At 34.5% G+C, this 12,301-nt stretch overlaps 2 protein-coding genes across 2 annotated transcripts; both read left to right on the top strand.

The window, feature by feature from the left end:
• Nucleotides 1–6,302: 6,302 nt before the first annotated feature.
• On the top strand, nt 6,303–10,525 carry LOC136233863 (uncharacterized). Its single transcript, XM_066023583.1, has 2 exons — nt 6,303–6,511; nt 7,118–10,525. The coding sequence occupies exon 2, from the start codon at nt 7,258–7,260 to the stop codon at nt 8,371–8,373; it is 1,116 nt and encodes a 371-aa protein (XP_065879655.1). The 5' UTR covers nt 6,303–6,511; nt 7,118–7,257; the 3' UTR covers nt 8,374–10,525.
• A 97-nt stretch (nt 10,526–10,622) lies between these two features.
• LOC136232165 (uncharacterized) lies at nt 10,623–11,796 on the top strand. Its single transcript, XM_066021204.1, has 3 exons — nt 10,623–10,718; nt 10,803–10,985; nt 11,066–11,796. Exons 1-3 carry the CDS (start codon nt 10,665–10,667, stop codon nt 11,297–11,299), a joined length of 471 nt encoding a protein of 156 aa, XP_065877276.1. The 5' UTR covers nt 10,623–10,664; the 3' UTR covers nt 11,300–11,796.
• The last annotated feature ends 505 nt before the right edge of the window (nt 11,797–12,301 follow it).

Genomic DNA, 12,301 nt, shown 5'->3' with positions numbered 1-12,301 from the left:
AAAAAATGTTTGAAGAGTTCAAGCAGACTATGACTCGTGAGTTCGAGATGACTAACATTGGTCTAATGTCATATTATCTTGGCATTGAAGTGAAGCAGAATGAGGACAGAATTTTTATTTCTCAAAGTGGTTTTACAAAGGAGATCTTAAAAAAGTTCAAGATGGAAAATTGAAATCCCGTCAGCACGTCAGTCGAATGTGGAATCAAGTTGATAAAAGATGAAGGTGGAGACAGAGTCAATCCGACATTATTCCAAAGCTTGGTCGGAAGTCTTAGATACTTGACATGTACGAGACCAGATATTCTCTATGCAGTCGGCTTAGTAAGTCGATACATGGAAGCCCCGGCAGTGTCACATTGGAACGCAACCAAAAGAATTCTCCTTTACGTGAAAGGTACAACTAATTTGGGATTGCTTTATTCAAAAACTGATGATTTCAAATTAGTCAGATTCTGTGATAGTGATTGAGCCGGTGACAAGGATGATCGAAAAAGTACAACTGGTTTTGTATTTTTTCTGGGTGATACTGCATTTACGTGGAGTTCAAAGAAGCAGGCGATTGTGACGTTGTCAACCTGTGAAGCTGAATATGTTGTTGCACCCTCATGTGTGTGTCATGCGATTTGGCTCCAAAAATTGCTAGAAGAATTTCAGATGACTCAAAATAATACGACAGGTATTTCATGATCGAAGTAAGCACATTGATACGAGTTATCATTTTATTTGGGAGTGCATTGAGCAAAAGGAGGTGACACTGAAGTACGTGAAAACACAAGATCAGATTGCAGACATTTTCACGAAGCCGCTAAAGTATGATGTGTTCAGTCATTTGAGAGTTCAACTGGGAGTCGTGGAAAATTAAGTTTAAGGGAGCATGTTAAATAATTAATAAACTTAATTTTAAAATAAAAAATAAAAAATTAAATAAAAAAGATATGTGATGATGGCAAAGTCTTGGTATGGGTTTGTGTACCAATCTATATTATTGATGTCCAAAATGTCAAAGTAGTAGTATAGGTCTAGTTTTTGCTTATTGAGGAGATAAATTGTGCCATTGATATGGTGCAAGTAGAAAATATATATATATATATATATATATATATATATATATACTCAATATTGAGTATATGTGGTGTAGTAAAAAAGAAATAGTGCATCCTTTAAACTTTTGTATCATATGTATCCTGGAATGGAACGTTGAGCGATTTTCGCAAGTGCATGGTATATGCTTGTAGTAATAAAAGATATTGAACCCACAGGGAACACTTTTTAACGAAAACTTATTTTAATATAGGTTAATTCACGTCTTTAGGTTTAACTTTAGAAAATCATTTAATTATTTGTATTGGTCTGATTTAGATGGAAAATAATATGTTGAGACTTTAGAATTCAAATCTGTCTTGAGATTTAATTACATAATAGAAACTTTATGTTTTAGAATTAGAAGTACACGAAACTTGCTCGCATTAAGCCAGAAAGCAACTATAACTTTGGTAAGATTATAAACATGTAACAATTCATCATTTTATGCAATTATCGGGCTTCGAACTGCAGACGATCTTTCTACGGTCGGAACAGATCGCTACCTTAATCAAATTGGTGTTTTATATCTGATAAGCCGAGCTATCGATCATATCATCCATAAATCCTAATCATTTTAAGTGTTCAACAACGTTTCCTTACAATTATATTTGTGTAAAACGTTTTAATGAACACTAGTATATTACTTTGAAAATCATTTTGTCAGAATAACATCAAAATAACAACAGAAAGAATATATTGAATAGAAAAAATGTATTATTATTGAATTGTGAATCTTCACAAGTTAACAGAGAATAAGAAACATGGATAGCATTTTAACTAATTTGAGTTACGGGTTGTCAATCCTTTCCTCAAACTTCATAAGTTTGTCAGACCCTGGGGCGCTTAAGCCGCTAATCCTTCTCGCTGAATCCTCGAAATAAAGATTGCTGGATCCACTATCAGAATGTGAACTTGTCTTCGAACAATTCTTAAATCTAAACTAATTGCTACTGTATTTGTAATTAATCTAAGAACAACTTGTGTACATCAAGTTTGCTTTTATGGAATGAAAACTAATATCTAACTCTCTTCTGGATCAGAATTTCTTCAACAAAATATCAACTCTCTAAAACTCTAACAACCAACATGAATTCTGAAATGAATCACTTATTTATAGATGCTGGAGGGTTGTGTTTAAAGGGTCGTGTCCGCTGGTGAAGGGTCGTTTCTATCCGAACGAACAGACGCGTTATTTGGAATTTTGACATGTGAAATCAGTGCTGGAATTGCTGATGTTGCTACCGAGATTTAAGAATCTCAGTCGCGACCTGGGGCTGAGAAATATAGTTGAACGAAAGGCTATTTTCGTTCATAAAGTTAGCGTGTCACAACTGAGATGTGGGAATCTCGGTCGCGACATGGGTGTTTGTTCCCGTTCCTCGACTGATTCCTGTCTTCTCGTATCGGTCTACTGAATTACACGTATTTTTAGCTCGTAACTTAGGTTTTTCTCTCGGTTTTTCTCCGTTTTAGCTCCTATTTGGATTTAACCAAATAATTAAGTACCTTGCATCAAAGAAACATATAAAGACGTAAAAGTACTCTAAACGAATATAATAAGCATCATTTCCATATAAACTTGACGCAATTATTAATGATATTTTAGGTATATTATGGGCCTATCAAACATTTAATTTTTCCATAAAGTAATTAGTCCCTCTAGTCTAACAGTTTAGAGTAGTGTTCCGGCATGCAAATTGCGATTTCCCACATCTACAAAGAAGGAAATCAGGCAGCAGCCTTAGCCCGATATGGTGTTACGGCGTCATCTCTCATTTGGTGGCCTACGACACCTTCTTTTTGCAACCTATTTATTTTTTACGATCTTTGTAACGTTGCTCATTTACGTTCCTTTTAAACTTTTCTCCCTCTGTATTCTTTTAATTTTATTAATATATTCGGGTTTGTCAAGGTGTTCCTGGGGTACCAACCTAGTTAGGATGTCTAGGCGCCTTAACCTCGTCCCATCCTTTCAATAAAAAAAATATTTATTATATTAAACAAATTAATATTTTTTATGTATATACATTTTTATTATAGATATTCTTTAAAACTTTTGTTTTAAATATTAGAAATTAATTTTTTATTTTAATAAATTATTATGAATCATGATTAAAAATATAAATTATAGAATTATTATTTTATATATTTTGATTTTATAAAAAAAAATTCTGAATTTTTTATTCTATTAGGATTTTTATTAGAAAAAACTGGGTCTACTGGTATTTAACTCTCACTTCAGACATTATAAATATCAATTATGTCTAAGATATTTAGTGTATTATTAATAAAATTACAAAAATAATGTCTAAGACATTCCAAACACCTCCCTTCATGACTATTCATGTTCATTTCATGAATAGACAGATCTGTTCGAGAACAATCATGTTCTTTCATGAACAAACGTGTCTGTCCATGAACAGTCATATCCATTCATGAATAGACATATTCTTTTGAGTTCTACTTATACATAATGTAACTGTCAAATTCAGGGACTAGAAAAAATAAAAATACTCTTTGAAATTTTATGCTCTATGTACGTTTACATTGTTCTTGTTTTCCTACTCCGATGGTAACGAATTTACATACAGTAAGAGTTTTCTTATATAATTTGTTGTATAATGAGAGACAATCGTCAATAACGACGAAATATGTCTTAAGGAGACTGTCAATACATACCTCAGATTTATCTAACTCTATTCTTTTAATTCAAGTTTTATCGTTCTTGGACTTCTCTGTATTTATTTTGTTTTTAGTTTAATCATATGTAACAAAAATTATTATGAATCGTGATTAAATATATATGTATTAACTTCTGTGCAATTGGTGCAGAATAAGGAATAAAATATTTGTGTTTTATAATAATGTCTGAAATTGACCCAATTTGCCGATGTTAGGAATAAAATTGTTTTTAGTTGCCAATGTTAGGGGAAAAATTGTACGATTTTAGAGGTTAAGAATAAAATTGATCCTGCCCGTAAACATTAAAGGTATTTTTACGCATTATCCCTTATTTATATAATAAAAAATTTGATTATTTTTTTAAGAAAAAAAATTGATTATTGTAATCTTGAAAGATGGCCCTCATTTGAAAAATTAGAAAAACTGCAAAATATAAAAGAACATGTGATATTATGTGTTTTGTCTTAATAAGTTTTTGATGAGTTATTTTGGAAGTTATTAAAATGCTGCTACTAAAATAAAATTCCTTAAAAAAAGAAAAGAAAAGAAAAAAAGTTGGCTAACACCATTAATTACAATTGAAAAAAAAAAAAAATTGGCTACTACCATTACGGCAACTTAGGTGCCGTAATGGTAAGGAACTCTGCAAACCATTCCGACGTCTATTTTAACTCTAGAGTTAAAAAAACAATCCTTTTAAAAAATATATATTTTTTTCCAAATAACACCAAATTCATATTTAACCCAGAAAAGATAGGAAAGGGAAACAAATAAAGAATAAAGAATAAAATCAAAAAATAAAGAATAAAGAATAAAGCTAGTAAAAAGTAGAAAAACTAAGAGTAGCCAAGGTGATAAACATTACTAATATCATCAAGGATTAAATAATGACAGAAAGCTGGAGGAGCAGGCCACCAGGAGATTACCGGGGAAGTGACTCTGAATCTTGCTAAGACATCTGCGACCTGGTTTCCTTCTCTATATATGTGAGATATCACAGTATCCATGTTCGAGCATTGGTTCAAGCATTTCAGCCATGATTGTCGTACCAGCCACAGGATAGCCACTGAGCGGGACTTTAGCAGATTCACAACGTATGTTGAATCGGATTCGATCCATAAACAATGCCAACCTTTCTCCCACGCAATGTCCACTGCAAAGATAATCGTCTGAAGCTCTACTAAATATGCAAATGAGTGGGGATAGAGAAAGCAAAACAGCCTCGGGCGAAGCCTCTGTGCGTGCGAAAGATACCTCAAGCACCTTCCGAGCAAAGTGTGCCTAAAGTAGACCCATCTGAAGTAAATATCATAAGCTTGTTGTTATAAACATCATTTCTCAAATTATCTCACATTGTCAAAACATAAATCACTGTATTAAAATACTTAATACCAAAACTTGTGTTCAAAATAGTTACATATATATTTATTTCTTTAAAATCTCAACTATACAAAATAAATATAAATAGGTTTGCAATTAACCATTTACTCAAATCAACCGTAAATCAATAGTTACTTCATAAACCGTATATCAATAAATACTTCATAAACCGTATATCAATAAGTACTTGACAAACCGTATATCAATAAATACTTCACAAACCATATATCAATAAATACCTCACAAACCGTATCCATCCGAGAGATAATCTATGTATGTATCAATCCCACAATATAGTAGCATCGTGATATCTCATAATTTTGCCTAATCTCGCATTCTCTTACTCAAAACTTCTTTGACATACCTGACAGGTCTTTCAACTGTGTACATGTGTCGTATTTCTCAATAAATACGATCTTTAATAAAAACCACATATCCGGATTACTCTTGATGGATACTAAAAATGTTATTAATTCATAATATAATTTCAAATCATATATATATATATATATATATATATATATATAACTCATAAATCAACATCATAATGTTTTCTCAATAAATTTCCAAAATATTAAATCATAAATTGTTATTGAACTAAAATCAGCAATAAATAATTTATTGATATATTACCAATACTAATTTCGATTTCTTAAAACTAAAGATATAAATCATCATAGATATACTTTATTTCAATAAATCATAAATTCATCAAAATTATTATTTTGACAATCTTTAATTAAAACTAAAATTTACTTTGAGAATAAGTTAATCAAGACAAAACCCAAAATATGTATATGTATATATATATATATATATATATATGTGTGTGTAGGCTGAAATTTACATGCAGAGACAAACATATATATTCTTGAACATAGTTTAAACTCATTTTAGAACCAAATCATAAAACCTCATTTAATCAAATGGATGGTAAAAATCCCCACAAAAATTCAATTTTCATGAAAATATAGAGTTAACATACCTAGGGCCGGCCCTGGGCCTTGATTTTTGGGGCGCAGGCCCAGGGCCCATGAATATTATGGCCCCAAAATAATTTTTTGGGTTTAGTATATATATATATATAAAAATTAAAACCTACCGTTGTGTTGTTCCTTGCGATTTCCTGCGTGCCATTCTTTCTTCCTTGCTATTTCCGCCGACCCTACGTCCGTTCTTCCTTGTGATTCCGCTGACCTTACTCCTTACGATTTCCGCCGACCTTCTTCCTTGCAATTTTCGCCGACCCTGCGTTCGTTCTTCCTTGCGATTTCCGTCGACCTTCTCTCTGTGTCACGCCCTATCTTCCTCAAATCAAAGTCTTCTCTGCTTCTTTCTTTTTTCTATTTTAGCTGCTGCTCCTGGTAAGTAAAATGAATTTATAATTTATTAGTTCAAGTTTTAATGATTTTGCTGTTTATATTATAATTTATAGATAAGTTTGATGTGTATAATTTATAGATGATTTGCTGTTTATAATTTTATAGATGATTTTGTTGTTCAAACAAGATTTCATAGCCTAGCCTTCAAACAAGATGATTTTAAAGTTAATTATATTGCTATTCTATAATTTTGAAGCTTTGAGTTTGCTTCAAACAAGATTTCATAGCCTTCAAACAATATGATTTTAAAGTTACTGTTACTGATATTGATGTTCTATAATTTTGAAGCTTTGATTTTGTTGTTCAAACAAGATTTCATAATCGAAAGACCAAACAAGATGATTTTGCTTTTTAAAATTGATTTTTAGATAAGTTTTGATTTGTTTTTTAAGGCTATTTTGCTGTTCTATCATTTTGAAGCTTTGATTTATGTTTTTCTATGTTTAGATAAGTTTGATTTGATCTTTTGATATTGTTTTTTTGATATGGTTTGATTTTGATCTTTTGATATTGCTGTTTTATTTTTTAGATAAGTTTGATGTTTTTATGTTACTGATATTGTTTATATTTATTTAATTTTTTTTGAAGAGTTCGGACAGGAGCATCATCACTGAATACTGATTATCAAGTTATTAAAGTTTAGAAGAATATGAGGGAACGTCTTATTATCAAGGTGTTATCTTTCTTTTTATATTTTACTTGAATTGTTCTTGTTTTTAAATCATAAGATGTTTTCTAAAAAGCATTTGTCTGGAAGTGAAAAAAGAAAAAAGAGAAAACGATTAGATGTTTTAGTAAAATCACAACAAGGAGCTATTGATAAATTTATAGTTAAGAAGAAAGATTCGAATGAGAATCATAATGGGGAAGGTGCAACTAATATGGACGAGTCAATAGATAATTTGGTTGAAAATGATATTAGTGACCATAATGCTAGTGATTTGAGTGAGGTAAATGAGGTGTCTAAAAATCCTGATGTTGGTAAAGAACAAACAATCCATCCTTTTAATGATATTTATGATCCTAGAAATTGGGAAAGTCTTGATAATAAGAAAATGGACATTTTAGTTGAAAAGAATTTGAGTTTTCCTTTAGATAAGTTGTCTAGACATTTTTCATATGCCTTATACTCTAGAAAACTAAGCAATGGTGAGATACGTGATAGAAAGTGGTTGGTTTATTCTAAACATGTTGATAAAGTTTATTGTTTTTGTTGTAAATTGTTCAAATGTAGTACGAACAAATCTTTGTTAGCAAATGATGGACATAATGATTGGAAGCATCTTGTTGAGAGACTTAGGCAACATGAGAATAATATTGAACATATGACTAGTATGAATACTTGGAATGAATTAAGAGTTCGATTGGATAAAAGTGTAACAATTGATAAAAACTTGCAACAAGAGGTTATGAAAGAGAAAGAACGTTGGAGACAAGTTTTAATTAGAATCCTTTCTATTGTGAAATGTCTTGCCAAACATAATATGGCATTTAGAGGTTCTAATGAAAAGTTATATCAAGATAGCAATGGCAATCTTTTAAGATTGATTGAAATGATTGCGGAATTTGATGTTGTAATGCAAGATCATGTACGACGTATTGAAAATCATGAAATTCATTATCATTATCTTGGACAAAAAAGGCAAAATGAGTTAATCTCTCTTTTGGCACAAAATGTTAGAAATTCTATAATCAAGATAATCAAAGAAAGAAAATACTTTTCCATTATTCTTGATTGTACTCCTGATGTGAGTCATCAAGAACAAATAACTTTAGTAGTACGATGTGTTAATATGTCCGGTAATAAAATAAAAATTGAGGAGTTATTGATTTCTTCTATTTGAGTTTTTTTAATGATTTATTTATTTCAAAATCATTATGGTTCTTCATTGTTGAGTTATTGATATCTCTGTTCCTGGTTATTTTCAATTTTTTGAGTTTTTGAGTTTTTGGGTTCTCTTCATGTGTTGCTAATTTGGCCTACTAATACCACTCTCTTCTAGCTTTTAGCTTTGATATTGTGTAAATTTAGCAATATCGTAAAGCGTCCCTGTGAGGCGCCGTTGGGATTGGACGGGGGCACTCCGATGCCTAAGTCAGTAAACTTCTTAAGAGAATAAACTGTAATGACAAAGTAAAGCTAAGAAGAGTGTGTAAGTGTACCTCTGTTGTCATGTTATAAGGGTATTTATACAAGTTTGAGTGATAACTATAATAACATTCTCTTTAATGTCCCTTTAATGGAGAGTAATGCTCTTTCAATGTAGTTTAACTTCATCCTCTAACCTCCAAGCTTTGGCAGGTTCTCAGCTATCATTAATGCTAGTTAAATGATAGTGAGTTACGCCGTATAATCCTCTGCTTCTTCTAGAGGGGAATTGCCAAATGAGTTGAATCCCCTTTTTGCCCCTCTTGGGCGGATCTTTGTAAGAATCCCTGGCATGACACCGTATTTCCATCTAAGGCGGATCATAAGTGGAGCTCTACGAGACGACATCGTATTCCTATTATGTGCTATATGGCAGATCGTAAGAAGGAATGCTCAAGACGACACCGTATCTTTATCTGTACGCCATATATATCTTGGAGGCCGGCCTTTTCTTCCTTTAAGCCCTCTTCGCTAGGGAATATCTCCAGCTTAGTCCTTCATGTTTCATGGCAGATGTTATCAGAAGCCTCCCCTAAATGTTCTTTTAAGTTCTTTAGGACTTCTCAGCTTCCTCGCATGCTATTAACATTTTTTGCACCTGACAGGCACCTTTATCTAGGCCAATGACGTTTTTACAGGTGGCAGTTCTCGACACGGATTTCGAAACTATTTAATCATTTCACTAAATAGAAAAGGCTTTCCTTTCAACTTCTTTCATCTTCATTTTTTCTCTCTACGATTTTCTTCAACGATCTGCAGAAGTTTGATCTCTCTCTCTACCTTTCCATTTTTCATGTAAGTTCATCTTTCTACTGTAATCTTTCCATTCTTTCCTGAATTTTTGTTTATTGAATGCTTCTTTCATCTTCTACTTCTTCTTCCGAGAGAACTTCGAGTTTGAACTTAAACTCCTCCTTGGTGCCTTCTTCATTTCGTATTCCTATTGCGACCATGAAGGCCCAAAACCTTACCTCTGGAGAAGAAGCAAGTTCTTCTGCTCCTAAAAAGAAAGGGGCAAAATCCTCTAAAATGCAGGTGACCTCTTCTAGTTTTAGCTTTACCCTCCTGATAACTCTTCAATCTCTATATCCTTGGCTCCGAGCAGCTTCTTGCTTGGTTCCTACACCTTATCAGAGACCTGCGTCCCCTCTTAGGGGTTATTTCGCAGTCTATCAAAGCCACGTTGAAAGGGGCTTTAGTTATCCGGTTCCCAAGATGTTTGGGGACATTCTTGAATTTTTCTATATCCCTATTTGCCAACTTCACCCAAACGGTTGGTTAGACTTAATATTAGATACTTACTTGGCGGCAAATCTGGGCTTAATTCTGAGCCCTCGCATTTTTCGAACTCTTCACACCATGTCCAAGCATGGGGTCGAAAGTCGCATTACCTTTTCCAAATTGAAAGGGTATTCACCTTTTCATAGTAAGATGTCGAACGTCCATCGTTAGGAGAAAAGTTTTTTCTTTGTGAAGATAGTGGAAGGTGTACCTCTCGGGTTTCCTGCCGGATGGAACTATAAACCAAAAGAGAAGGCAAATCAGAAATTTTACCTTACCCAGGAGGAGAAGAATACTCTACGGATTCTTTGGTCTCTCAAGCACGACTTTTGGACGTATGACCAAGCTTTGGCCATTATAAAGTCTAGCGAACCCCTGGCGACGATACGGGACGGAGAGATCCGCTACAATTCTTTCTACGCTTTTGAAGGTATCTTCTGCCTTTTTTGATCCACCTTATTAACCCGTTTTTGTCCTTCGCCCCTTCTTGCAAGGGGGGAATTAATGCCAAGGATGTTATTACAGAGAAGCAGAAACTTCAGGTAGCTCTGGTCGCCCAGGAGAAGGCAAACGCTGCGCTTAGCAAGAAGGAGGGGAAGCATCCTGCAACCTCTGGTGCCCAAACCCCTCCTTCTTCGAAAAAGGCCAGGGTGGACGGTCCTCCTCAGGAGCAAGTTTCACAAGCCAGCGAATCGGATCAAACAAATGATTCCGGTGAAGACTTCTAAGGTCTCCTTATTCTCCTCTTCCTTTTCTCAGGTATGCCTTTATTTTTTATGTGTTTTTGTAAAGAATATTAGGTTTTACCTTTGTCTTAGCTTTGCTTTTCATTCGAATTTTCAGTCTTCAAAGCCCGACCTTGGGGGTTACTGGTTATCCAAGCATGGTCCTGGGTTGGTCTTGGCTTCGGAGCATATAATGCATGACATTGAGGAAGCTATCAGCAAGCTTCCTGTTGTTTTGGAGACGAGGGCCAAGTACAAGACCCTAACCCACCTTAAGATGATCAAGCGGAGATCTTTAGCGGTATGTGACATTTTTGCTCCTGGTACCTTTCATACTTTCCTTCTCTAACTCACTCCCCTTTTTTTTACTATCTATTTTAGACCATTGATCACTGTAATGCTGTGGAGGCGGACATCTCTATGAACGCGGTGAAAGAAGCCTGCCTCAAGGAGCTGGAAGATGAAGTCTCCCTTGCCAAGTCCAACGCTCAGGCGGTAAGTGCTTTAGCGAATGACTTAAAGGAGAAGCTTGCTAATCTGGAGAAGAAGCTAGAGGAGAAGACCTTAGAAGCTGCCAATTTGTCTGAGGAGTTGAAGGCGGAGCAAGAGAGGTGAGAGAAGGATTGGGATCGGTTAGAGGGAGCTTGCGAACTCTGTGCCTACTATTATGGCGAACGTATCCTGGCGGCTCTTCTGAAAGATTTCCCAGACGCTGGCATCGATGATCCCCAAGTGTCCGAGAATGAAGCAGTTTACTATGCTTCTTTAGAGGATGCCAGGGCGGTCATTTTCAAAGAAGCTTTTGCCCCTCCCACCATACCAACGAATAGTGGAGAGATCATCGACCTGAAAGACGTTGTTCAGGACACAGAGGACATCTTGGAGGATGGTGATGCTGCACCTGGTGAGGATCTCCCTAAGGCGGGTGAATTAGTGGAAGGTCCACATACCCTTGGTCCTCAACTTACGCCGAAGCCTGTTGAAGCTAACCTGGGCGCCTCTCCTCTTGATGAAAATGTTGATGACCTTACTGTTTAAGGTCTTCTTTTTTGATGTAAAAATGCTACAATATCATTTTGCACATTTCTCAATATTTATTTTGCTCCTCTCTAAGGAGTTTTTTGCCTTTGGATGCATGCCTTTTACTTTAAGCATTCACTTAGTTATATGCTTTTCGGGAGAGACATAAGTGTCTAGACTTATTCTCTGAACTGATTCTTTAAGTATTTCAAACTTGTTTCACCATATCAATCTTTCAAGTACTTAAACTTTTCCACCATATTCCGGGGTAGGTGGCCAGCCGTCCCCCGGTAAGCTTGCGATAAGCTTTTAAGGATTTCCTTTGCGCATGATGAATCCGCCCATTAATAGGATATCTAAACGACCACTTTAACAAAGTGTCTATCCGTTGCGGGACATTTATAATTTTGGATCCGCCCTATGAAGGAACTTTTAAAAGATTCCTTCACGGGGAAGAGAATCTTCCCTGATATGGAGGGACTTTGTAAAAATCTCCTCACGAGAGAAACAATGGAGAATACAAATGGAGAATCTGCCCCGTTGCGAAGGGAGAATTTGCCTAAAAAGTCTCTTTACAAGAGATGCAATGGTGATCAT

This window comes from Euphorbia lathyris, chromosome 6, assembly GCF_963576675.1.
Source record: "Euphorbia lathyris chromosome 6, ddEupLath1.1, whole genome shotgun sequence".
In the NCBI taxonomy this organism is placed as follows: domain Eukaryota; kingdom Viridiplantae; phylum Streptophyta; class Magnoliopsida; order Malpighiales; family Euphorbiaceae; genus Euphorbia; species Euphorbia lathyris.
This window is presented reverse-complemented; position numbering and strand designations above follow the sequence as displayed.